This window comes from Lampetra planeri, chromosome 53 (genome assembly GCF_965212315.1).
Source record: "Lampetra planeri chromosome 53, kcLamPlan1.2.h2, whole genome shotgun sequence".
In the NCBI taxonomy this organism is placed as follows: Eukaryota; Metazoa; Chordata; class Hyperoartia; order Petromyzontiformes; family Petromyzontidae; genus Lampetra; species Lampetra planeri.
Window position 1 is genome coordinate 4,314,158 of NC_136159.1, and position 24,193 is coordinate 4,338,350.

The window sequence follows — 24,193 nt, forward strand, 5'->3', positions numbered from 1 at the left end:
TGAGAATTTTAATTGTTTTATATTTATATTTTATTATTTCCCTTCTACGTGACTTTACCGAAAGAACCAAGAATATGAATCCCTGCAGTCACGAAAGCTTTAAATAAAAAAATAAGTAATTGTGTGGTTCGTGGATCATCGGCATCATCGGCGATCCCTGTATGGGAGTTTTGTCTTTTTAAGTGTTTATAGAAAATCATGGGGCTACCTTGTTCGTCCGGTACGCACTGTTGTCTTTCCTCCGTCAGTAACGGTAGCCTTAACGGTAAAGCAAACGGGGCGGGGAGCTGTGGAGTGTACCATGGTGTGATGGGGGGAGGAGGAGGGGGGGGTATGGTTGCAACTACATTCCACGTGAATTTAAATCAATAACGTTCTTTACGATTGACGCGTGAGGATTCTGCTACTCTGCCAGTGATGCGATGGATTGTCCTTTGCTCCCAGGTCACGAACCGTTTCAAGACTCAATTGTTTTTTTCCCCCCTCTTTGTTTTCTCCGTCACGTTTGTGTTCGCTTGCGTCTTGTTTAAGATCTGTTAGAAGGAGCGGTGATTTGCGGGTAAATAAGTAATGTAAAAAAGCAACCGACAACGATTTTTTTTATTTGCCATTGAAGGCCCACTGAGCTATGTAGCTCTTGTTCAGAAGCAACCTGGCCACAAATGATAGCTGAGCGAAGTAGCTTATCACGTGGACATTTAAAGCAGCCAAATACTCTTAAATGCATGATGTTGATTCCTAAACGTGGAGGGAAAAGCCAGAGGACCCGGAGAAAAATCCACGCGATCGCGGTGACAAGGGACACGCAAACTCCAAATATGCAGGCGTCGGGGTCAGGATCGAACCCACTACCTCCTGTATACCTCGCGAGGTTGTTAGCATCTTGGCACCGTGGTGCCCCAGCAGATTATTGCATCAATAAACTACTGCTGGATGAAGACCTCTCTATGCTTATCGATTACGGGGAGGGGTTTGTTAGTTCATACTTCACCATTCTTTGGTTATTGTTAGTTGGTGAATTTGGGGGGAGAGGGGGTATGGGTTGTAGGGGATGGGGGGGGGGGTCTCAGGACCGGTTCAGATCTCGCCGATCTGGCCTAGTAAGTCGCTACCTTCGTTGGCACGGTGCGCCTACCGCAGCGCCACCACTCTATGCTCATATCATGAGAGTAATCATTAATTTTAATCGGTAAAGCAGCGCTTTTATCGACTTGCCTTGTATCCAAAGTAACGGCACAACAATTGCACGTTTTCTTTCCTTCGTAAAACCAATCGAATTATATGTTTTTATTTGGATGCTTTTCGGCCACGGCAGGTACAATGTAATGAAAATATTTCCAAAAAAAAATGCTTTAGTGTGGGAAAAATAATAATTCTCCTTTGCTTTTTTTACACACTTGCAAAGAAATACTGTACTGTATCGCGCAAAGCCATTCCTGAGACTGGAACAAATTGAAGGCTGCCCTTCCTGGATACCCATTAGTGGCCCCAGAAGCATTCCAACCAAATAAAATGAGTCATAAAAATACAAAACACCACTATTTTACTGCCAGAACAACAGCAAGTTTACTGCTAGGGCATGATGTAACGCGTTGCCAAGCGACGGTGTGGCTGGAGGTATGCCGTGGTGGCGAGATGTTAACTGCCTCGCCTGGTATACAGGTGGTTTGTGGGTTTTATCCCGACCCTGACGCCTGCTGTAAATTTGGAGTTTGCATGTTTGTTCCTCCCTGTGGTCGTGTGGATTCTTCTCCGGATCCTCCGGTATTCCCCTCCACATTTAGAATGAACATGCGTTTATTATTTGGCTGCTATACATTTCCACGTGATAAGCCACTTGGCTGAGTTATCATTTGTGGCCAGGTCGCTTCCGAATAAGAACTATATAGCTCAGTGGGCCTTACCTGGCATAATGAAATGTTTAGTTTTATAATTGGTTTTTTACCCTTTTATCTGGCAACAAAACTGGCACTTTTTTTTGTAAATGCTTACCCCGAGCTATCATACTCTGATGGTAAGCATTTACAAAAAAAAGGTGTCAGTTTTGTTGCCAGATAAAAGGGTAAAAAACCAATGATCATATTTTGCTACTGGCAAAGGAGGTTCCAATGATGTTTAGTTTTAGATTACAGGCCTCCGCCCACCCCCGTTTTCCTGTGCGGCCGATGTATTAAGTGTTTCATCGTTAGCGACCCCTAATTTGCTAGACGTCCACCCTCCGTCGCGAGCTGTCCACGTAATGTTGTGCCACTTCTTCTTCTTCGCACAACTCCACTTGAAAGACAACGGGAGGGGCGGGGAGGGGGATGACCCTTTACGGCAGCAGTGTCACGTGCATTCAGTGCGGGTTGCACTCTTGTTTTTATTGCTCTACCGAACGCGAGGAAGGTTACGTAACACTTCGTTCAAAACCGATTCGTCTAAGTGCCGATTCGTGGTGTAGTCGCTGGTTCGGGGTGATCGCGTGATGCCCAGTTAGATGGCGCGCAGCTGTAACACGGCGGACCGAATCTTGACCAATAGGGTTCGCTTAAAATTTCCGAACGAGTGTAGATATTCAGCACCCCCCCCCCCAACCACCACTCCCTGTTTGGACGATGTGTGAAGTTTAGTTGAACGAGAGTGTGGAAAGACACATTTTCTGCTTCTATAAGTGTGTTTACATCTGCTCGTAAGCCATCCGTGGCACAACAGCTGTTCCTTTTTGGCAGGAACAGCATTTTCTTTGCTTTACCAAATGTAAATACTTGTGTTAAATGTGAGACCCAACACAAAGTGACCTTCCAAACCGATTACTCGCTGCCGCCGGTCAAAATATTTGCTTTCGCGAACATTTTCATTTATGCAATCTGGCTCTCAAGTAGACAATTTTGAAGAATAATAATAAAAAAACAATTGACCTCCACCAGCAACTTTGCCAGTTGTGGCTTGGCAGGTACAATTCTGTGGATAAAGATCAAGGGAGCTACAAGCAAGCTCAACAATAGTTCAACTGTTGGTGCGACTTGGTGCCAAAAGAAAATATTGAACAGCGTGCACACAGTGCGTTTTTCCGCCGCGTGTTTTGTGCGCTTAAGTAAATTCGTAAGGCGACTGGTGTAATTCAGCTTGCGTACAGAAGGAAAACATAACAGCTAGCTTCTGATTTTTTTTCTGGCCCGGTATATCATGCACCTCGGCTGCTCACACGCTTGTCCCGCCTCATTTTCCAACATTTTTTGCGGCACGAGAAAAAAACCCATGAAAGCCGCCGCCTCCACCGCCGCCGTTGGGCAAGCCAAGGGAGTGTGGCACGTTGCCCGCTTTGCTGGGTAATGTGCCACATTGCCGAGTGGGAAGCGTGCGGGCATGAGAATAATAATCCCATTGCGCATCACGGTGATATTGTGAGAGATTGCGTTTGAGTGTAAATACGTGGCCAGAGATTTGGTTTCCAATGTAGGCTAAATTGTCAGACGCTTCTCTTTTTTTTATATATATAACTTTTTGCGTTTTTGGAATTGGATCGGTGGCGCAATGCCGGAGGTGCCTCGTGATATCTGAACCTGTCTTGGCGCCACCACCGACCGCCTCCATAAACCCGTGTCGTCAAGTATGGTCAAACAGCCCCTTGACCCACATGTCATGGGGAGGCTTTAAAGCAGTGAAATGATAAAAAAAAGTTTGTAAATTATTGCTCTCGTAATTATTACGTACATTTTGTAATTCTAATAAATAAGAGATAGCGATCGGGATCTGTAAAAGTTAGGCGTCCTGAAACGAAATCACAATTCGACCCCGTGTTCCCAGAGTTGTTGCCGAATGTTGTTTGGCCTCGTCTCAGTTGATCGTCACGCCCAGTTCCTGATGAAGCTCCTCTCACCGTTAACCAACCATCGGGCATTGCGCCGAACAACGCGGTACAAAACCCAAGAAGCACATTGGAGGGTTCTACAGCGCAACCGCGAAAATCTACGCAGCAGTAAATATCGTGATAATTTATACTGGTAGGAACCTCCTGGTTACACCAGCCCACAGGGGATTATTGTGTCCGTCCGTCGTGCATCCAAAAATGGGAGGGGTGGGGCTTGGTGGAGAGGGGAGGGTGGGGAGGGGCTGGGTGGGGAGGGGCTAGGTGGGGAGGGGAGGGTGGGGAGGGGCTGGGTGGGGAGGGTGGGGCTGGGTGGGGAGGGTGGGGCTGGGTGGGAGGTGGGAGTGGTGGGGCTGGGTGGGGAGGGGCTGGTCACCCTGTGGTGCCCTTATAAAACTCAACGTTTAACCTACTCACGCCGGCTTGTGCCCGCCCTCACAGTTGGGCATATTTGCGGAATACACCACGCCGCCGTTGACCCTGGCCATTGACCGAGCAACCCAACGTTCCTACCAGCTCCCTCCGCAGGAGTGTGTTCTTTCGCCCCGTTGCCTCGCGGCAATTAACATCGCCCTCATTCTGCGGGCCACGCCAGCTACAATGCCGTGACGAGACAGAATCGCAACAGGGTCCAACACCTCGCTTTTGCTTGTGCCCAACTTGGCCCTGGTCTGCGTACCTCGCTGCAAGACTCGCGCGGCTCCCATCGGCAAGGCCAATATTTTTCGATCTTTTTTGTTTCGGAATCACGTCCCCTCCCCTCCCCCCGTGGCGCTGGGCAGCATGCGACGGGAGTGCAGCGGCGATGTTGCACCACGTGCTCCGTGCGGCTCGTTCGTGTGGGGCGCGGAGCTTGCGCGTTCGTCGGTCACGAGCAGAATAACATTGGGAACGTCCCTTGCGGTTATGCTTCGTGCGGCAGGGCAGGAACTCTGGGTTGTGTTCCCTTTAAACCGCTTTGCGGCTATTAATAGGTCTCGGTGCCAAGGATGTGACAGGGTGGCATATACCATCGCCTTGTAACCCACTTCACTAAGCCTTGCGCCGATCAGCCCCGCACGCTCTTTAAGTCTGGGTCAAGCGTGGTGTTTCTTTTTTTGGAATTTTATTGTAACGATATACTCATTGCTGAACCCGATAAAATATCAACATATTTGGCACTTTTTTTGGCTCAAATTCTCACACGTGGCTGATGCACATTGCTTGACATTGCGTTACTGGTGTGAGAGCTTTTTGACCGTCCATAGGCAGGGACAACATTTTCCGTATGCTGTGGAGCCATTGGCGCATTGGTGAAACTAAGACTAACCTATTTTTATTTGACCAGGTAAGGCCCACTGAGCTATATGACTCTTTCATAAGCGACCTGGCGGCAGATGATGAGCTCAAATAAGTGGCTTATCAAGTGGAAATTTCTTGCAGCCGAATACTCTAAACGCACGTTTCTAAACGTGGAGGGACCCGGATAAAAATCCACGCAACCACGGGGAGAACATGCAAACTCCAAATATAAATGTGTCAGGGTTGAGATCGACTCACGACCTCCTGTATATCAGGCGAGGTAGTTTACGTGGTTAGCAAGTCAGCCCGCCGAACTGAGCGTTCCATTCCCGGCCAGGGCTAACATCAATTGCAAGAGATATGAGATCCGGTCCCCTCTCCATCACTGAATCATATTGCCCAGCGTGGCGAAGTTTGGTCTATCGGCTCCTCGTGATGTAGGTACGCCTTCATCCGCGGTGATTCAACGTCAAGCAGGCAGGCATGTGTGCGCGTTGAACATTTAAACAGAAGTGACCAAAAAGGTTGTTGATGTTTACTGGGTCAAGTTGTGAAATAAACTTTGGAGCTTTGGGGCACGTCAAAGAGGTGTGAAGGTAGCCAGCTCTCTGGAGAGTGGACCGAGCAGTTGGGGGCAACGGGGGTGTCTGTCGCGGGTTTGTACTTTATCTTCTTGTTAGTAGCCGGCCACGCTTGGGTCGCCAGTGGGTCCCCGTCGTCACAGTCACTTTCGATGATTTGACCGCATCGTTGACCAAAAAAGCATGTCGACAAATAATTTCACCAATTGTTTGCATGTTTTGCTACAAGTATGTGCGGTTAATGCCAAAAAGGCTGAAACCTTTTCTTATATTTAATATTTTTTTGATGCTGGCAAAAAACGGTCCCACAGATGTGAATAATTTAACCCGTTTATTTTTGTAAACAAACGAATCGACCTCTCGCGCCCCCGCTGCCCGCAGGAAATCGGCCTGCCGAGCTTGCGGAACATCACCCGTGGCGCGGTGCGCATCGAGAAGAACGCCGACCTGTGCTACCTGAACACGGTGGACTGGTCGCTGGTGCTCGACTCGGAGCAGAACAACTACATCGCGGGGAACAAGCCGGCCAAGGAGTGCGGTGACGTCTGCCCGGGGGACGCCGATGGCAACAGTCGATGCGAAAAGACCCTGAAGAACGGCAACTTTGCCTGCCGCTGCTGGTCGAGCGAGCATTGTCAGCAAGGTGAGAGGCCGACCTCTGAACCCCTCTCCCCTGGCCGGCCGCCCTCCCTCCTCATCGGTTCTTACCCACAGTGGCGAGATTTTAACTGCCTCGCCTGGTGTACAGGAGGTTGTGGGTTCGATCCGGAACCCGACGCCTGTTGTATATTTGGTGTTTGCGTGTCTCTCTCTCTCCCACTGTGGTCGCGTGGATTTGTATCCGTGTCCTCCGGTTTTTCCCTCCACATTTAGAATCAATATGACGTGTTTGGAGTATTTGGCTGCAATAGATTTCCACATGATAAGCCACTTCATTGGGCTATCATTTGTGGCCAGGTCGCTTCTGAAAAAGAGCTTTTAGCTCCGTGGGCCTTGCCTGGTAAAAAAAAAAAAGGTAGATGAGTTTAATAACAACCACCTTTCCCACCGATGGTTTTGCCTAGATTCAAGTTCGCCTGTAACTTTTACCATCACCTATATGTAAATAATACATGCAACAAATATAATAATTACAAAAACATGGCATTGGCGTGTGTTTGCTAACCAGTAATGTATCGGTTAGCGTGCTCCACTATAAACCCAGAGAGCCGAGTTGTATTCCTGCTCATGGCCAACACCAGTTACAATTATCTGAACCTGTCGTGGGCCTCCCCTAGTTCGACTCAGCCTCAAATGGGTACCCAGTGCGATGTGTAAACATTGCCACTAGGGAGATAAAATTGGCTGGGTGTGGTGCTGATCACCCACCCCCCTGGTGTGCCATTCCAACCTTCATAGGTGATTTCTGACAGCACTTACCCCAACAGCCTGAGAAGGCTATACGGGGGATCTTTGTCTTTGTGCAGACACAAATTAAGGTTACCACGAAAGTTGGCAGATGAGCAAGTTGGCTGGCTGCATGTTAGCTTCTGGGCCACATGCGGGGTGCTGGCTGAGAGCCTGTAACCCTGTAAGCCATCCAAGTTCTTAAATGACTGATGCGTTGCTCTGTTGATGGTCTTCGGCTCAGCACGGCAAGGTTAGAGATCTTATAAAGCGCAGCATTATTTATGTGCTGGGAAACTTGCTTGGACAAGCGAAAACGACAGGTCTGTGTGTGAACGTTTGAGTAATATTGATTAATTTAAATGGTAACGGTAATGATGATTTGGCGGCGCCAACAGGTAAGTTACTCGCCGCTCGTGTACAGAGATCACTGTCTTATACGGAAGCAGAGTTCCAGGTGGAGAATCGATGAATAAAAGCTGTCTTTCAGAAAAAAAAGGATTTATATCGAATCACCTGCAGGAAATATGGAAAGGTCCTTGAAATAATAGGACCCGGCAGACAGGTACAGTAATTGACCCGACCAAATCAGGTTCTCTAATCGTACCTGGTTAAATTTACAAGTTTAACACGTAGGCTTTCGCGACCAAAAAAATAAAACCTCTTATGAATAAAATTTACAACTCAACAAGGTCATAAGTGGGCCTTGGGGGCAGGAAACGTCACTTCGAAGGGACGATGGCTGGTTGTCGAGTGAACGGTGGGAGTGGCGGTCGAAAGTTAGAATGTTCCTTCGACGATGTCAACCGCGGGGATGGAGCGATGAGATCGGCTCGTGTGTAGGTGCTGTTTGGATTGCGACTTTGCAGTGGATTGATCATAGCCGTTGTTGTTGACGACGACGATGATATTGAAACTATTCGGCCCGCAGCATAAATTAGCATTTAAGTTCACAATTATAGCAGCTGCTGTGCATTTCGCGTGCAAACAACCACTCTCAACCGGTGCACATTTTACGGTCTTGATTGTTTCGGTTTTGGTGTTTTTCTTGGTTTTTCTTTCTTACCTCTCCCCTGCTTTTCAACAACATCGCAATTAGCGGTTGAGGCATTGTGTTAAAAATACTCGTGCAGCAGTAGCAGTACTCGGGTGTCTCGCGCTCTCCTGCATGGCGAATGCGCCCGTCGCTGTTTACATCTGCGGCGTCCGTGGCCGCTACCGAAGAATCCGCGCATCTCGCGTCCCAGAGATATTCACCCCCCTCTCCGCCGACCCCCCCCCCCCGCGCGCCTTTTATAGCGAAACGCTTGCCCCGTTTTTTGCGCGTGTCCCTTCAGCGTCGTTGGACGGCGCTCTCGCTCGCGCCGCCGTTGACGGGAACGTGCATGTCGGGCGCGCTGGCGGCGCGCTCGGTTGAGTCACGCGTTTTCCCCCGGCCCGTTCCCCGGCTCGCCGGGGCGTAGCATGCGCGCGAGTCGCACTGTACGATCCGGCGCATAGCTGTGGTCTACCGCTGAGTGCCACGTGCGTGAATCTTTTGAAGAGTAGCTGTCCTCCCCCCCCGACCACCTAAAAAAGGGTAAGTCATGCACGGGGTCAGGTGGCTCGGTTAACAGGATGTGTCGGTGCGCTTCGCTCCAATCATGGGAATCTGCCAGTGTGGGTGTGTGTTTGGGGGGGGGGGGCGCGGGCAGGGGGGGGGGGTAGTGGTGGCACACGTGGTTAGTGCCGCCGTGCTATGAACCCGGCGACCCGAGTTCGATTCCCGGTCACGGCCAACATCAGCGCTGATTATCTGAGCCGGTCCTGGGCCTCCCCTAGGTCGACTCATCACCAAATGGGTACCTGGTGCGGTGTCTAACCATCACCATTAGGGAGACAAAGGCAGCCTGGCATGATGCTGGCCAACCTTCCCTTGTCGTGTGCCGTGCCGGCCTTCATAGGTGTTCGCGAACAGCACTTGCCCCAACAGTCTGTTCATGCTATACGCGGGATCTTCGACTCTGTTTGGGGTGCTGTGTGTTTTGGCGTATTTGCATATTGCCACTTAACTCTGGGTGCACACTGTGTGCCAGGTAGTTGGGAGTGTACAGGTGCTGCGGTCTTGACCGATTAACCATTCACTTCACCTTGCCCGACTAATGTTTGCCAAAAGATGTGGTTTTGTAATATTGAACTTAGCAATGAAAACCAAGACCCCACCACCCCCCGCTGTGCCTTAAAGGGAGCTTGTAATTGATATATTCTACCTGCTGTGACACGTTGATCAGAAACATTGGACATCGACATCAATAAACATTGACATGAACAAGCATGGGGAGGGGGGGAGGTGCATGCTTAGAATTACACCAAGTGACATGAATAGGAACAGAATCACTTACAGCAACATAATGCAAAGTACAGACATTGTATGGACTGCTAAGAATATAAGTAAAAAAAACGAAACTTTTTTTTTATTTTACCAGGTAATAGTAACAATTCCATTTATATATCAGCGCTTGTCATCAAGGATCTCAAAGCGCTGTACAGGCGGTAAGGCCTTCTGAGCTATATAGCTGTTTTTCAGAAGCGACATGCCCACAAATGATCGCTCAGTGAAGTGGCTTATCATCACGTGGAAATTCGATAGCAGCCAAGTACTCTAAACGCACGTCTATAAATGTGGAGGGGCAAATCGGAGGACCAGGAGAAAGATCCACGCGACCACATGCAAACTCCAAATATTCAGGCATCGTCAGGGTCGGGATCGAACTCGCAACCTCCTGAATGCCGGGCGAGGGAGTTAACATCTCGACAGGACACCTCGCTGGAAGGGACGATAGCCACTGGTCGAAATCAACGACGGAGTGGAACTCAAAGGAGGGAAACGTGCACGAGAAAATGTCCACCACAGAGATGGAGCAATGAAATTGGCTCGTGTGCAGGAGCAGGGAAGAGAGCATTGCGCGACCAGGAAGGAGGGAGGCCTTCATCCGCAAGTGGCTTGATGATCGTGGCCGACGGTGATGGCGCTTAATCGTTTAATTACACCCACGCATTTCTTTTCCCCTTTTGAAGCGAAACCAAGGCCAAACTCTTGTGAGCGTAAGTGAAGTGAGTGGTCTTCTTGGTTCTTTCGGTAAAGTCACGTAGAAGGGAAGTAATAAAATTATAAAAATAAAACATAATAAAATAATATTTTTATTATTTTATTACTTCCCTTCTACGTGACTTTACCGAAAGAACCAAGAAGATGAATCCCTGCAGTCACGAAAGCTTTAAATCGAAATAAAAATTGAAGTGAGTGGATCGCACGTACGAGTTAATGAATTGTTACACAACACCTTGCGGGGTGAACATTGTGTTTTAAAAATAAAATAAAAAGCCAGCAGCCCTTGTCAGCTGGTATCGTTGGTTGGCCCGTATCGGTCTCTAGGTCAGGGGATTGGTAAACAAAACAACAAGAAGAGCAATTTTTTTTCGAATTCGGTAAAAAAAAAAAGACGCCCCTCAACATTTCAAGAGCTGCAATGCACGTGGACAGCGTCACGGAAGCGGTCGGGAGCCGCAGGTTTTTGCCGACCCCTGTTCTTGGTGCACCCTGTCGCATTCCAGGGGAGGAGCACGAAGAGCCCCCCCCTCCCTGTTCGCAATGACCTTTTTTTTTACCGCAGCCCCGTGTGGTGTTTGTGACCCAGCCCACCCACCCACGTTACACAATGGCTTCCGCGATAAACGCTCTCACTCGCACACCTCCTGCGCGTGTACTGCTGCCCGTCACGTGCCCCATTCGCCCCCATTTGTATCGTGTCGGAAAACATTTGCCGCCCCCCCCCGGAATTCGTTCGCGCGTGTATGTTTTTACTCTGTTCGACGAACTGCGGAAAGTCAAAAACGGAGGGGGAAGACGATGCATTTTTAGCGGTTTGCGTCGAGAGCGCCCGACTAATGCCGGGCTTTTCCGGTGTCAAAATAATCTTTCAGGTTTTTTTTTTGTCGCGCATTCGAGGAATTGCAAGTCGAAAAAGGTTTAGGGTGGCTAACCGAACGCTTCGTTGCATTCGTGCAGGGTCGCTCGCATGAGCGGGCACGCATTGAGCCCGGCGGAGTGACAAATAATCTTAACGTAGTTACGGAGGCAGGCTCGCTCCCGCAGAAAAGAAGGGGGGTGGGTACGTGTCGTGCATTCTTCCTTTAGCTGTAAAACTCTCCCCGAGTAGCAGCGAGTCTCCGTAAGCGATGACAGCTGTTCTTTGCAGTTCTTATTTATAGCCCGGGACTGAAACTGACCTGGGAACACACACACACACACAACAGGTAGAGCGGTGGGGATATTTGTGTACTTAACCACACAAAAACCTTGGCGCGGTGACTCGCCCGTGTGTAATGTGTTTTGTTTGGCAAGAACAGCAAGGAAATGAAAATAATACTGACGGATATGAAATGCGAAATCGGTCGACGTTTTGAGTGCATTTCACGACACATTTGACGGTCGTGTGCAACATTATGGGGGCAAAGTTAAAAGCAAAGTCGGGCAAATTTTTTTCTTTTTTTTCCAATATTCTTGTATGGAATTTTGTCATGCATACGTCGTCTCAGTTTGTTTAAATCCCATGGAAACAGTTTCACAACACTGGGTAACACAGTTAAAAAAAAAAATTTTGGCGAGGTGAAATTTCTTTTTCGCCGTTACCAATCCGTGGTTCGATTTCGCCATCACGTTCTCTCCTTGCGTACGTACGGCAGCAGCAGCAGCAGCAGCAATATTTTCAGGGGCTAAGATGCCAACCAGCGTCAAGGTCTGTTGGTCACGACGAGAGGGCTTCCTCAGGAGAGTTTGCGTGGTTTCGTTATTCATCTCGCCGCCGGGTGAAGATCGCGACGCGGAACGTAGAAATCGTTACACCGGCCGCCCGCTGAACGCCGCACATCGATAGGTAATGGAATACCCTTCTCAAACACGCACGCATGCTGAGACTTGCCAAAGTAACAGCGGTGAACAAGAAGAGGAAAAAAACAGCAAACGTAACTCCGTCGATCACGTGATCAAAAAAACCTGCGCTCGAACTCCCGACGTTCACACATCTCGTCTCTCTCGCGTTCCTGCTTTAAGGGTTAATGGTTAGGACGTCGCATATTCGAACGTCAGTTAAACGCCCACACCCCGTGCAGCATTGTGTGCGTGGTGTAACTGTAATTTTTTTTCAATAGATGTTTCAATATCTGACCTTTTTACATATCCGCCAACACCTCGGTGTTGATCAGCTTTCGCACTTGACAACAATGGGAACTCGAACAAGGGTAAGGAATTGTCAGGAGGTAAACAAAAGTATTGTACAGCTGTGAATTCGCTTGCGCCTTAACCTGTCTTAACACATGCATCAGAAATGTGAGCATTGTCAAAGAATATGAAGCTAGTGCTGAAAGGTGTGCAGAGCAGAGGTCGCAAATGGGTTTTGATTCCTTACCCGTACCCGGCCGCACCAGGGTCGCAAATGGGTACCCGTTCCCTACCCGTACCCGTACCCTACCCGAAATGAGTGACAATCGGTTACTCACCAGTGACTCACGGCCTACCCGTACCCGGCCGCACCAGGGTCGCAAACGGGTACCCGTTTCCGTACCTGGCCGGGTACGGGTAGCCGGGTATCGGGTAGGGTACAGGTATCGGTAACCGGTTGCGACCTCTGGTGCAGAGCAACGTGGAGAAAAGGGGCATGCTCGGAGTTACAGAGACGGGAAGAGGAACACACGGATTCGAAAACGTAGGCTAGTTACGAAACATATCGATCATTAGGACGATGGCAACAAAAGGAGGGAAGACGTTTAGAGTATTTGGCGAAATATGAATGTCCACACGATGAGCCACTTCGTTGAGCTATCGTTTGTGATAGCCAAGTTGCTTCTGAAAAAAATAGCTTTCTAGCTCAGTGTGCTTTACCTGGTGAAATTCTAAGTTTAGTTTCGTTTAGACTCCTGAGCGGACGTCCGCATGGCGCGGGGAAAGTCGCTCATCTAGCAGTGTATTCACAAAAGGGCCATGTACACGTTGCGTGCATGCGTGCGGACGTGCGTGGAAAAGCCAGTCGAGTAAGTAAAAAATGTCCATCACGAAAACCAAACTCTGAAGTGCATTCTTAGGTTTTTTCGGTAAAGTCACGTAGGTTAAAAATTTAAATTAATAAAAGTAAAATACAAATCAAATAAAAATCACGACGTTTCGGAGGCAACACAAGCTTCCGTCTTCAGGTGGAACCGTCGGACGGTTTATTTTTTTACCTACCTGACTTTACCGAAAAAACCTAAGAATATGAATCCTTGCAGTCACGAAAGCTTCAAATCTAGAAAAACTCTGAAGTGGCTTGTTTGCATCTCGGGGTGTGTGCTCGACGGTTGGTAGTCTGGGAGTCTGACCGTGCTGCTGTGTGTGTGCTTGCTCCCCCGCGTGCTTGCTCCCCCGCGTGCTACCTATTTGTGGAGTGTTTCCCCGCTGAAGTCACCGCTGTTGGCGGTTGACGATTGGCCGCTGTGGGCCAAAGCTGCCGGTAAGCGCACCGCTTTGCGGTTAGGTGACTAATCTGTTGCAGGGGCCACGCCAAAAAACGAGTGTTTCTCACACCACGGGCGGAGGTTCGTGGCTTTGTCTTTTTTTTATACCGTCCGCTTTAAAAAACAAAAAACAGCAACTCGCATTTTCGATTCGTTTTCAGGTTGTACCGCCGAGTCGTTCGGCACGATATCCGACGTTTCCCTCCCCGTGCCTTGGGGTTTTCTTTTCCCGGAGTTGGACCGCACTGCGGTACAAACCGAGGATTGCAGGGATGTACCTGAAAACTGCAAAAATTTAGGCGGCGGTACGCAACCCGAGCACCGTTAAATTGCGCCCTATTGGATTTATTTTGCACGGAAAAGTTAGTCCACCGGAGAGACGTGCATCGACTCGTCGATTTAAAATCGATGCTCGGGCTGACGGCACTTGCGCTGAATTGCGCGTGCAAGAATAGGCTTTCTGAGCCGTGTAAACGGTGTGCGCAAGGTGCACGCACACGCAACTTGAGGCCAACGTTGGAACGAAGGAGACAGAACGACCAACGCGTTTGGAACGTAAGAGACGAAACAGTAACCCGTGAGTGAGGGGGCGCGAGAATGGCAAAAATGAAGTCGATTCTCAAATTGTGTCGCCAAAGTCCCGACGGTTTATCTTCAACACCGCCAAGGTTGTGAATTATTACCTGCCGGCTTGTTTTGCTGTTCGTTAGTACATCCAAAAAGAATTGTGGTTGTAAGTATCGTGCTATTTGTTGTCGGCAAAGGATGCATATTTCAAACCCGCGTTGAGTTTTTTGCGCACGCTAAGCTGTGCTTTGCAAATTTGATGACACGAAGCTTGTGCTTACGTACTGCGAAAAAAGTAGGTGGATAATGCTGGTAAACACACAACAATATAACAATACAGCAGAGTACGTTTTACAAGTGCTGTGCTGTCGTTGTGAACAGAGGCTTTAAAAACCTCTGTTCCACAGGTGTTGAGCATGATGTGTAGAATAACAGGGTGGGGCGGATGAGAAACTCAAGACTAATGAAGAGTAATGACACAGCTTCTGGAGAATGTCGTCGAAGCAGAAGCCTTCGGTGAGTCTGTCCCCCCGCCCTCCAGGCCCAATCGTCTGTAGGTTCGTAACGTCTTGCGCGAGGATACACGAAACGTTTATTTTTCATAAAAAGTTACATCGAGACATGAAGTCTGCCTCGATTAGGCAAGCCCGACCCATTTTCGAAAATAATTTTTAAAAAGCGTTTTTCCTTTTTAAATTGGCATGTGACACATCTGTGTCTGCGCAATTTCCCCCCCCCCCCCCCCCCCCCGTTTGTGCGGCATGGCGATGGGCCCTAGCTACATGTGCACTTTGTTAAATCGAGCGTTTGAAGTCGTGATTGCAATTGATTGCATTCGGACTAATCGCTGCACTAAACTAGTAACCTAAACTATTTTTTGTTGACCAGGTAAGGTCCACTTGAGCTGTATAGCTCTTTTTTTCAGAAGCGACCTGGCCACAAACGAAGTGGTTCATCACGTGGACATTTATAGTCGCCAAATACTCAAAACGCACGTTTCTTAATGTGGAGGGAAAAACCAAAGGACCTGGAGAAAAATCCATGCGACCACGGGGAGAACGTGCAAACTCGAAATATTCAGGCGTCAGGGTCGGGATCGAACCCCCCCACCTCCTGTATACCAGGCGAGGTAGTTAACAGCTCGCAACGCTTTCTGCAGTCTGCGTTAATGCATCTGTGCTCGGGATTGAACTGTGCATTCGCTGAACTGCAAAGCCACGAGTCGTAGGTGTGCGTACGCGTGGGGAGCGTTAGTGTAGCAGTTGGCGTGTTGTGAACCTGACGGCCCGAGTTCGAATTCCGCTCACGGCCAACACCTGTGATCATTATCTGTACCATTCCTGAGCCTCCCCTAGATATACTCGGCCTCAAATGAGTACCTAATGCGGTGTGTAAAACATCAGCACTCGGAAGATGAAGGCAGCCCGGCGTAGTCCTGGCCACCCACCCCCATGCGTACCGTGCCGGCCCTCACAGGTGCTCACTCGCAGCACTTGCCCCAACAGTCTGTTAAGGCTATACCGGCAGGGCGGTCTTTGTATTTGTGTGTGGTCTTTAAAGGCCTGTTGCACCAAACGCTATTAGTGAGCACCTATTAGGTTCGACACGGCGTGCACGCCAAGGATAGTGGTGTGGACAGCTGCCACGCCTGGCTACATTTGTTTCCGCATCGCTGATTGTGACACGCACCAGATCCTCGTTTAAGGCTAAGTACCCGGTGTGCTGTGTTGAAGGCTTTCAGGGAGCTGATGCCTGGTGGCGTGTCGTGGTTGGAACACTGTAGCCGCAAACACAGCAATATTCCATGGGCCATAGCAGAAAAATGGTTTCACCTAAGGTGGAAAATCTATAGCGGTGCAGATAAATATGGCTCACGTGAGTTATGTATTTTCTAACTCTTAACTCCGTTCAAGTGGTTATCACTTAATTGACTGTTATTGGCCCGCGCTAAGACATTTCAAATGTCTGGTCTCGTCTCATTGACTTTGACCCGAGTTGGATTCTCTCTGCCATGGTTAACATCAGTGGCAGGTGACATCAGAACCAGTCCTAAACCTCCCATACGTTGTCTTAACTGAGAATCTATTGCCGTGAAAAATCATCCAGCACTGGGTAGAATGTGGTGCTCTATGCATGTATGTCGTACTTCTTTTGTACCGTAAGTAACCAACCACCAAACTAAACACAAAACGCAGTTCTAAAGAAATTAGTTTTCAATCTGATGATGATTTAAATTGTGCATAGTGCTCCCAGTGACTTCCTAATATCGAAAGGAAGAGCGTTTCGAACGGCCGCAGACGCGCATCTGAAAGCGCGCGATAGCGGTGACCGTCTTTGTTCGATGGCCAGCCAAAAGCCGCTGCTGCTGCCCGTGCTGCTGCTCCGGCGAGGATGACCGGAGTTCGCGTACTGACCACACTACCCGTGCCGGCCTACGAGGCCACCGTAGGCGCTCGCTCTAACAGCACTTGTCCCGCCTGTTTGTTAAAGTCCACATGGCAGCGGTGGATGTTTGTCATTGTGGTTATCTGTCGGTTTGGTTATTAAAAGAAAACGGTGCGTTCTGTACACGGAAAGTGTATATTCCACGTTTCATCCGGCCCCCATGAGTATTAGCAAATAATAGAGCAGTGTGGGAAAATACATTGTGTAGTTTACCTTGCAGGGATAGATAACACCCCACGACCTCCCAATGTGATGAAAAGATAAGAATTCTCCGGCTGACCTCAAGCCTAATAGCAGTGGGCCTCAATAGGAAGGTGAAATGTTGTGCCAACAAAAGAGAGCGGTTGCAAATATTTGCCCCGGGTTCAGAGTTTTCATTTATTTATGACTGCAACAGTGCTCTGGCTGCTTTTACGGTTATTTGTATTGCTGCCATAAACAGGCATCAATGAAAATGTTAATGATTAAAACGGAAGCAAACCTTTTGGGGGGCGGTGGGGGGGGATTGTTGGGCAGAGGGGAGTGAGATTAAAAGGCTCTCCCAGTGCAAGGCCTTGTTGCACGCGCGCTCTGTTCCGGTGTGTTCCGGCGCTCGGCTGTGCATGTCACTTTTACAATGCCACCCACTGTCGGTCGCACGCGCGCTTTTAGATGCGCTCTTTTTCAAAGGCTCGGCAACTTACGCAGACCGTCACACACTCGCGCATCACAGGTCGCCCTCATCTCGACTCCCAACGTTTTCCACGCAGCGTAAACCATCATCAGGCGAACTCCGGTCACCGCATCGCACGTATTCAGGTGCATTTCTGCGACCGTCTGGAACGCTCTTCCTTCCGATGTTCGGAAGCCATTGGAGCTTACGCACTTTTAAATTATCTAGATTGAAATCTCATTGCTTTAGAACTGCTTTTCACATTTAGTTTGTTGTTTTTCTCCCCGCACCTCCCATTAGCACGGTTGGCTACGTACGGTGCGAAAGAAGTTCAACCTACATACGTTTTAAAAAATGTATAAATCTATCCAGCTACTGCCGTTTTTAGCTCGCTTCCAAGGCATTTAGTGTTCTCAACCGTCAATACAAAGTCGAATTCGTCATTCACAAGTAGTTTTTTTTGGCTTACAGGGTGTAGGTTTAATGTTTAACTATAACCCTCCACCACCCGGCAGAACCAATCAAATTAACTTGTGACGTGATGGCCAAACGTGCCCGTCTCATTCGGTTTATCAGCAAATCCGGAGCAACGTCTAGAAGCAAATCAGAATTTGACAATAGTTTTACGACGACGACGTTCATCTGGAGATTGCAACCAGCAAGGTGTGAACAAAATCCCTGATCTCTTAATTCGTGTTTGCTCTCTGATCCGCGTGCTCCTCTTTCTGTCCGTCCATCTGTCAGTGTTATTCGAAAAACCTGCATCTTCTTTGTGCACGCGTTTCAAGCTCTCTCCTTCCATTCCCTCCGTCCGTGTCCCATACCTGCCAATCCACACGTCATACCCGGCAGACATTTTTTCGTTTGCGCCACCGAGGGGTTTGTGGAGCCAGCTTCTCGTTGCCGATACGCGTCTCTTTAGTACGTGTCTCTTTAGTATGTGTCTCTTTAGTATGTGTCTCTTTAGTATGTGTCTCTTTAGTATGTGTCTCTTTCGTACGCGTCTTTAGTATGTGTCTCTTTCGTACGCGTCTCTTTAGTATGTGTCTCTTTCGTACGCGTCTTTCGTACGTGTCTCTCGTCTCCCGCTCGTTTGTATCTTCATCCCAGCCTTGCCCGTCCTCTTTGTTAAGTTGCTCGATCATAACCCGGTCAAGAAAGGGACGTGCACTTTCACCGTCTTGATATTGGCTCCCCGTCGAGCCATCAAAGCAACCGACGGGAATTAGCTACTCGAAGCGATGCAAACAAGAGAACTCCTACGCGCTTGATTTGCCGCGCGTGTGTCTTAAGTTTAGGGGCTCTCTTGTGTCAACCGTCTGTCAATCCTAGTTGGATGCCCGCTAAATCGGTTTACATTTGTTTTTTTTTTACCTGTATCTTGCATTACATGCCGATCGCTAACAAAGCATCTCGGGTGCAATCGGCACAGCCCTTTTTGTCAACCCGCTGCTGGATGAGGGCCTCCGCACGCCGTGAGCGTTATTTGGCCGTGCTCCACCGTGCTGCTCATCGCCGGGCGGTGAAGGCAGGGAGGAGCATAGACCCGTGAACAGTACAACAATGTGTTTTTTTGTTGCACTGCCAAATGTCGCTTCGCACAACATAGCCCCCACAGCAGCCTATAACACCTGGGTATGCATGCTGATCGCCTATCCAAGGACTATCTAAGCCCAACTCTGCTAAGCTTCTTGAGATCCTGACAATTGGGGGGGAGGGAGCGGTGCATTCCTGGTGATTTGGTCACAGGCAGACGCTTTTTTTCTCTCGTTAGGTGCCACAAAGAATGTTGTTTATTGTGCACGTATAGCCAGCTCGTTGAGTATATTTATCACTGGAGAATGGCAAGAAGATTAGAGTAAATGCACCCAAAGTAAATGTTCTCTTCCATAAACGCCGACATAGTTGGTGTGGACCATTGAAGGTGGACACTTAGTCTGTGGTGCTCGACATTTGACCGAGTGAAAAGTGGGCGAAGTTTTGCCCAAGCCCTGGCCAGCCGGCTCAACAAGCTTAACAAACTGAACTAAACAAGTGAGTAAAATTTGGACGGTTTAAAAAGGTCACTATTTTTATCGAGCACAGGGCTCTAATGCTCAAAGCACCTAGCGTCCAGCAACAAGCAGCACCCGACGATGTAATGGGTGTGAGTCAACATATTTCTTGAGTTTGAGAGTGATGTAGCCTGCAAGAACTTGTGGGGGGGGGGGGAAGAGGGAACGACAGGGAATTCCCAGTTCGAGCAGTGGGGGGGGAAAGGTGTAAACAGAAGGGAGGTGACCTGCAATATGGTGAATGTGTGAGCAGGTGGGTGAGTGTTGTTGTTGTAACCTACACTGTGGTCGTGGTGATGGTGGTTTTTGAAACACCATGTGGATACGACAAAACAGTCACTCTGGTTGACCCCCCCCCCCCCCCCCGAGTCCTCAACATGGGCGAAGTTCACGGGAATGGTGGCCGTGGTTAAACACGCGTTTAGATTATTCGTCTGCAATAAATTTCCACGTTATAAACCACTTCGTTGAGCTATCATTTGTGATAGCCAGGTCGCTTCTGAAAAAAATTCATGTAGCTCAGTGGGCCTTAACATGGTAAAATAAAAAAATATATATAGTTTTAGTTCAGTAGCATTCAGGCCCGGATTAGGATTCTTGTAGGCCCAAGACACTCCTGTTTCGTAGGCCTTGAGTGATAACTTTAGACAGTTGGAACTGCTGCCCACGTGACTACCGCCACTGTCATGCGTGAAAGCTCATAAAATAAACTGTTTCCGATCAAGCACAGGACAACAAGGCTCGTTTTCTTCTCTTCCACTCTTCTCTATTGAGAATGAGATTGTGCGAAAAACACCATTTTAAAGATGTTATTGCTAATTTTGCAATGAAAAAAAATCTCAAAGTTCATCTACGGTGTTCATTTCTCTCACCTTGTGAAAAACACGATCGACATTAACATGACTCTGCCTCTTTGTATCTGCGGTGTGCCTATCCTTGCGATATAAACATATTTATTCAGGAAGATATCTTGGTTACATTTTCTTATCGTGCAAAAAAAATGGAAATGTTTTCATTGCCCTAGGCACAGTGCCTATTGTGGCATATCGGATAATATGGCCCTGGTAGCATTAGAAGGTTGATAGGAAGGCGACTGACCGCTCGTGAGCGAGTGAGTCGAGTGCATCGGTGAGTGCTGGGTCATCAGTCAAACCCGTGACTGCTTTACGTTGACGGGGGCATACTTGCGCGTGTGTACGGACATTGGAGCCTTGGTTGAGGTGATACAGGAATGTGCGGCTGTGCAAGGCTTGACCAAGTCTTGTTGTGGTTCCCAGTCTTTTATGTTTGGAGAGGGCCAAGGTGGAGAGTTCGAGGTCAAAGGTCACCGTTCTAGAGCGTCTGAGAGCGGCAGAGGGATATGCACCAATAGTCAAGGAGTTTCCGTTAAAACATTCACAACAACAAATAAATAAATTAATCTGAAAACTAATATATGTCATCACGTGCATTTTAAATGTATTTTATTAGCTTGAAAATGGTAATGTTATCATCGTAGGTTTTGCATTTTAGCATTACCTTGGACAAAGAATGTTATTAATTGGTTCTTGTTGAATGTCGATGTAATTGGCACAATCTTTGGCTTAATCTGGAATAAAAATCACAAGCCAAAATGGAAATATTTTTGAGCCATCTGGATACGGCTTGCGGTGCGGTCTCGAGAGCCAATTATGGGCATTTAACGTACGGTTTACACACGGCAGCAGACGAGCGAACTGTTTTGGCCGTGTGCGTCTGCAGTTTTGTGTCTTGTCTTTCACCGAAGAAGAAGAAGAAGCAGCAGTCCCCGAGCCTAAGTGGTCAAGAGAATATGGGGCCCCCTTCTTTCCGACGCTCCCAACGCTAAATCTTGCGGGTTGTCCAAACAAGTGGGCAGGGGTGTAAATCGAAAGGTGAAAATGCTCGCGTGCTGTCCAGCGTCTTTAACCCCCCCCCTCAAAAAAAAAACCCACCATCGGTATCAGCCTGATGCCGCCTGATGCCGCCCCTCTGCATGCCGAACCCCGATTGCATTCTGAGTGCCCTGACATGTCGTCGCTTTCTGCTGAATCTGCCCACACGGAGAAGGGGCCGCTTCTTCAATAGCAGTCCCGCAAGCCATTGGTGGAAATTCCACATTTTTCCTAATTTCGCTCCCACGATGATGCCGATTATGCTTTCGGGGTCGCGTCAAGCAGTATGGATTATCCGTCCGAGTCTCATGCAGAGCAGTGCCACGCTTGGTGTTTAGAGGCCAGATGTTTGGTGTTTGGCTTGGTGTTTAGAGGTAGGCCAGAAGGAAGTGGATGTATGTATGTTGCTGAACTTCTTTCGTACCGTACATAGCCGGCTGTGCTAATTGAGAGGTGCGGGGGAAGGACAACAAACTGAACACAAAAAGCAAGCAAGTGGATATCACAGCCACCTTTGGCATCCCTTCAAGTGACGTCTGGTCCCATCTGAGAGTATTTTTCTTCGCATGTGGAGGCGCCGACGGTGATCTGCCGCCGCGCTGTGTTCCTCCTCGCCGCTCTATGGAGAGAGTGAGGGCCCCTGTGGGTGCGCGCGTTTGTGGGTGGGCGCATTTGTGGGTGGGTGGGGCAGGTTTGGGAGCGGTAGTGCAGTAGCGGTTATCGCGCTGCGCTCCGACCCCGGCGACCCGAGTTCGATTCCCGCTCATGGCCGACACCCGTGACGATTATCTGAACCGGTCATGGGCCTTGCCTAGGTCGATTCGGCCTCAAATGAATACCTGGTGCGGTGTGTGCAAACATCGCCACTCGGGAGCCGGGCGTGGTGTTGGCCACCCACTCCCTCGTGCGCCGTACCGGCCTTCATGGGTGCTACTCGCTAATTGCACTTGCCCCAACAGTCTGTTACAGGCTATACGGGGGATCTTTGTCTATTGTGACGGGTGAAGGTGGCCGACGAAAGATCGCAGGAAAACTTAAGTGAGGACATGACGCTTGTCCTCTCCCCCCACAGCTGACGCGCGCCAACTTGGGTTGCGCAACCCTGCAATGTTACACAACGAGTGGTGCTCCCCAGCTCGGCAGATGAGCCCCAACTTTTCTCCTTGTCCTTGCCGGAAACAACTTGGGTGGTCTCTACCTTTCCACAGTCTCACTGCATGACATCATGGTAGGATAGAGAGCTTAAGCGCGGGATATGATTTGCGGTTAAGGGTCAACTGCCATTTCAAGTTAGCGGAGCCTGTTGTTTGGTGATGAGGACGACGACGATGATGACGACGATGATGATGACAATGATGGTGATCGGTCATCATTGTTTTCGTCATTTTACGCAGCACCTTTCTTTGCAAGCCGACAAAAAACCCAGCGACATGAGGTTTGATTCCCGGCCAAGGCTAACACTTGCGAATTATATCTAAGCTCGCTCTGGCCCCTCTCCTGAATCATTCTGCACTGCCCAGCGTGGTGAAGTAGGGTCAAACTACCCTCATGAGCAACACAGCATGGAGAGGAATTCATTCATCAGTGGATCGACAAAGAGCTGTAACTGTTGAGAGAGACGGTGTAATGACTCGTCGATTTAAGAACGATTGTTAAGCTCTTGTCAGAGATGCTGTGTTAAAAAAAAAACGTATATGTTGTATGTAATGGGTGTACGTAACCCACCAGCAGCTGCTCGAGGAGCTCTACGGTCCCCGCAGTGTCCAAAAAAAAATCAGATCCTGGAATCTCTTAAGAGTTGTGAATCACCGAGTTGGAGAGGGGGTGACACATGCGGTGAAATTGTTCTACCTCCTCGGAGCAGTTGAACGCTTGATAAACACGCATCTTTAAATTCACTGTGAATATATTACTGCGGTAAATCGTGCGGTACTTTTTGACCCGACAATGTCACAGTATGTAGCATTTGGAACGGCGTTTACCATTTGATCAGCTGACCAGAGTTGACAGCCAAAACTTGATTGTTGGAAAAGTTAAGGGGGTCGTGGGATGGGGAAGAGAGGACAGAGAAGACAATGCAGATATGGGCCCTGCCCAAACAAGGCATGGGGGAATACGAGTTATTTTAATGTTCATATGTTGAACTTCTTTCGCACCGTACGTAGCCAACCGTGCTTACCCGGAGGTGCGGGTGAAGGACAATAAACTAAACACGATTTAGATTTAAAAGTGCGTAGCTCCAGTGGCTTCCTAATATCGGAAGGAAGAGCGTTCCAGACGGCCGCAGAAGCGCATCTGACGGCCGCAGAAGCGCATCTGACGGCGTGCGATGCAGCGACCGTCTTTGTTCGATGGCGAGTCAAAAGCGGCTGCGAGGATTTGTTGGAATGGGGTAAATTGAACTGTGTGGCAAGAGGTACTGGTGGGTGATTGGTAGGGCGCCACGGTGGCGAGATGTTAACAACCTCGCCTGGTATACAGCAGGTCGTGGGTTCCATCCCGACCCTGACGCCTGCTGTATATTCGGAGTTTGAATGGCTCCTCTCCCTGTGGTCGCGTGGATTTTTATCTGGTTTTCTCCCCACATTTAGAAACATGCGTTTAAAGAGTATTTGGCCACTGATATAAATTTCCACATGAAAAGCAAACTTTTTGTGGACTATTATTTGTGATAGCCAGGTCGCTTCTGAAGAAGAGCTATACAGCTCAGTGGGCCTTACTTGGTAAAATAAAAAATAGTTGTATGAGATGAGCTCAAGATATGGTGGGTGGAGAGAATGCTGTGGCAGTCATGGGTGGAAAAAACCCGATTTTTTCAGCGGCAGGCATCGGGTTTTTTCTTTAATACAATTAAACCCGATTTGGGGGAATTAAAACCTGGTTTAATGAATACAAACTCTGATCCAAGGCTTAGGCTGCTTCCTCGTCGGTGCTGCTATCGTACTCGGGGCCGTCGG

The 24,193-nt window shown here is 48.7% G+C and overlaps 1 protein-coding gene across 3 annotated transcripts in view; it reads left to right on the forward strand.

Annotated features, from left to right (window-relative positions):
* LOC144734845 (insulin-like growth factor 1 receptor) overlaps positions 1 to 24,193 on the forward strand; it is a 118,371-nt gene that overhangs the window by 16,434 nt on the left and 77,744 nt on the right. For all 3 annotated transcript variants that reach the window (XM_078617257.1, XM_078617256.1, XM_078617255.1), the window contains one exon: positions 6,094 to 6,355. In XM_078617257.1, the coding sequence (XP_078473383.1) occupies positions 6,094 to 6,355 (262 nt within the window). The remainder of the gene's footprint in view (positions 1 to 6,093; positions 6,356 to 24,193) is intronic.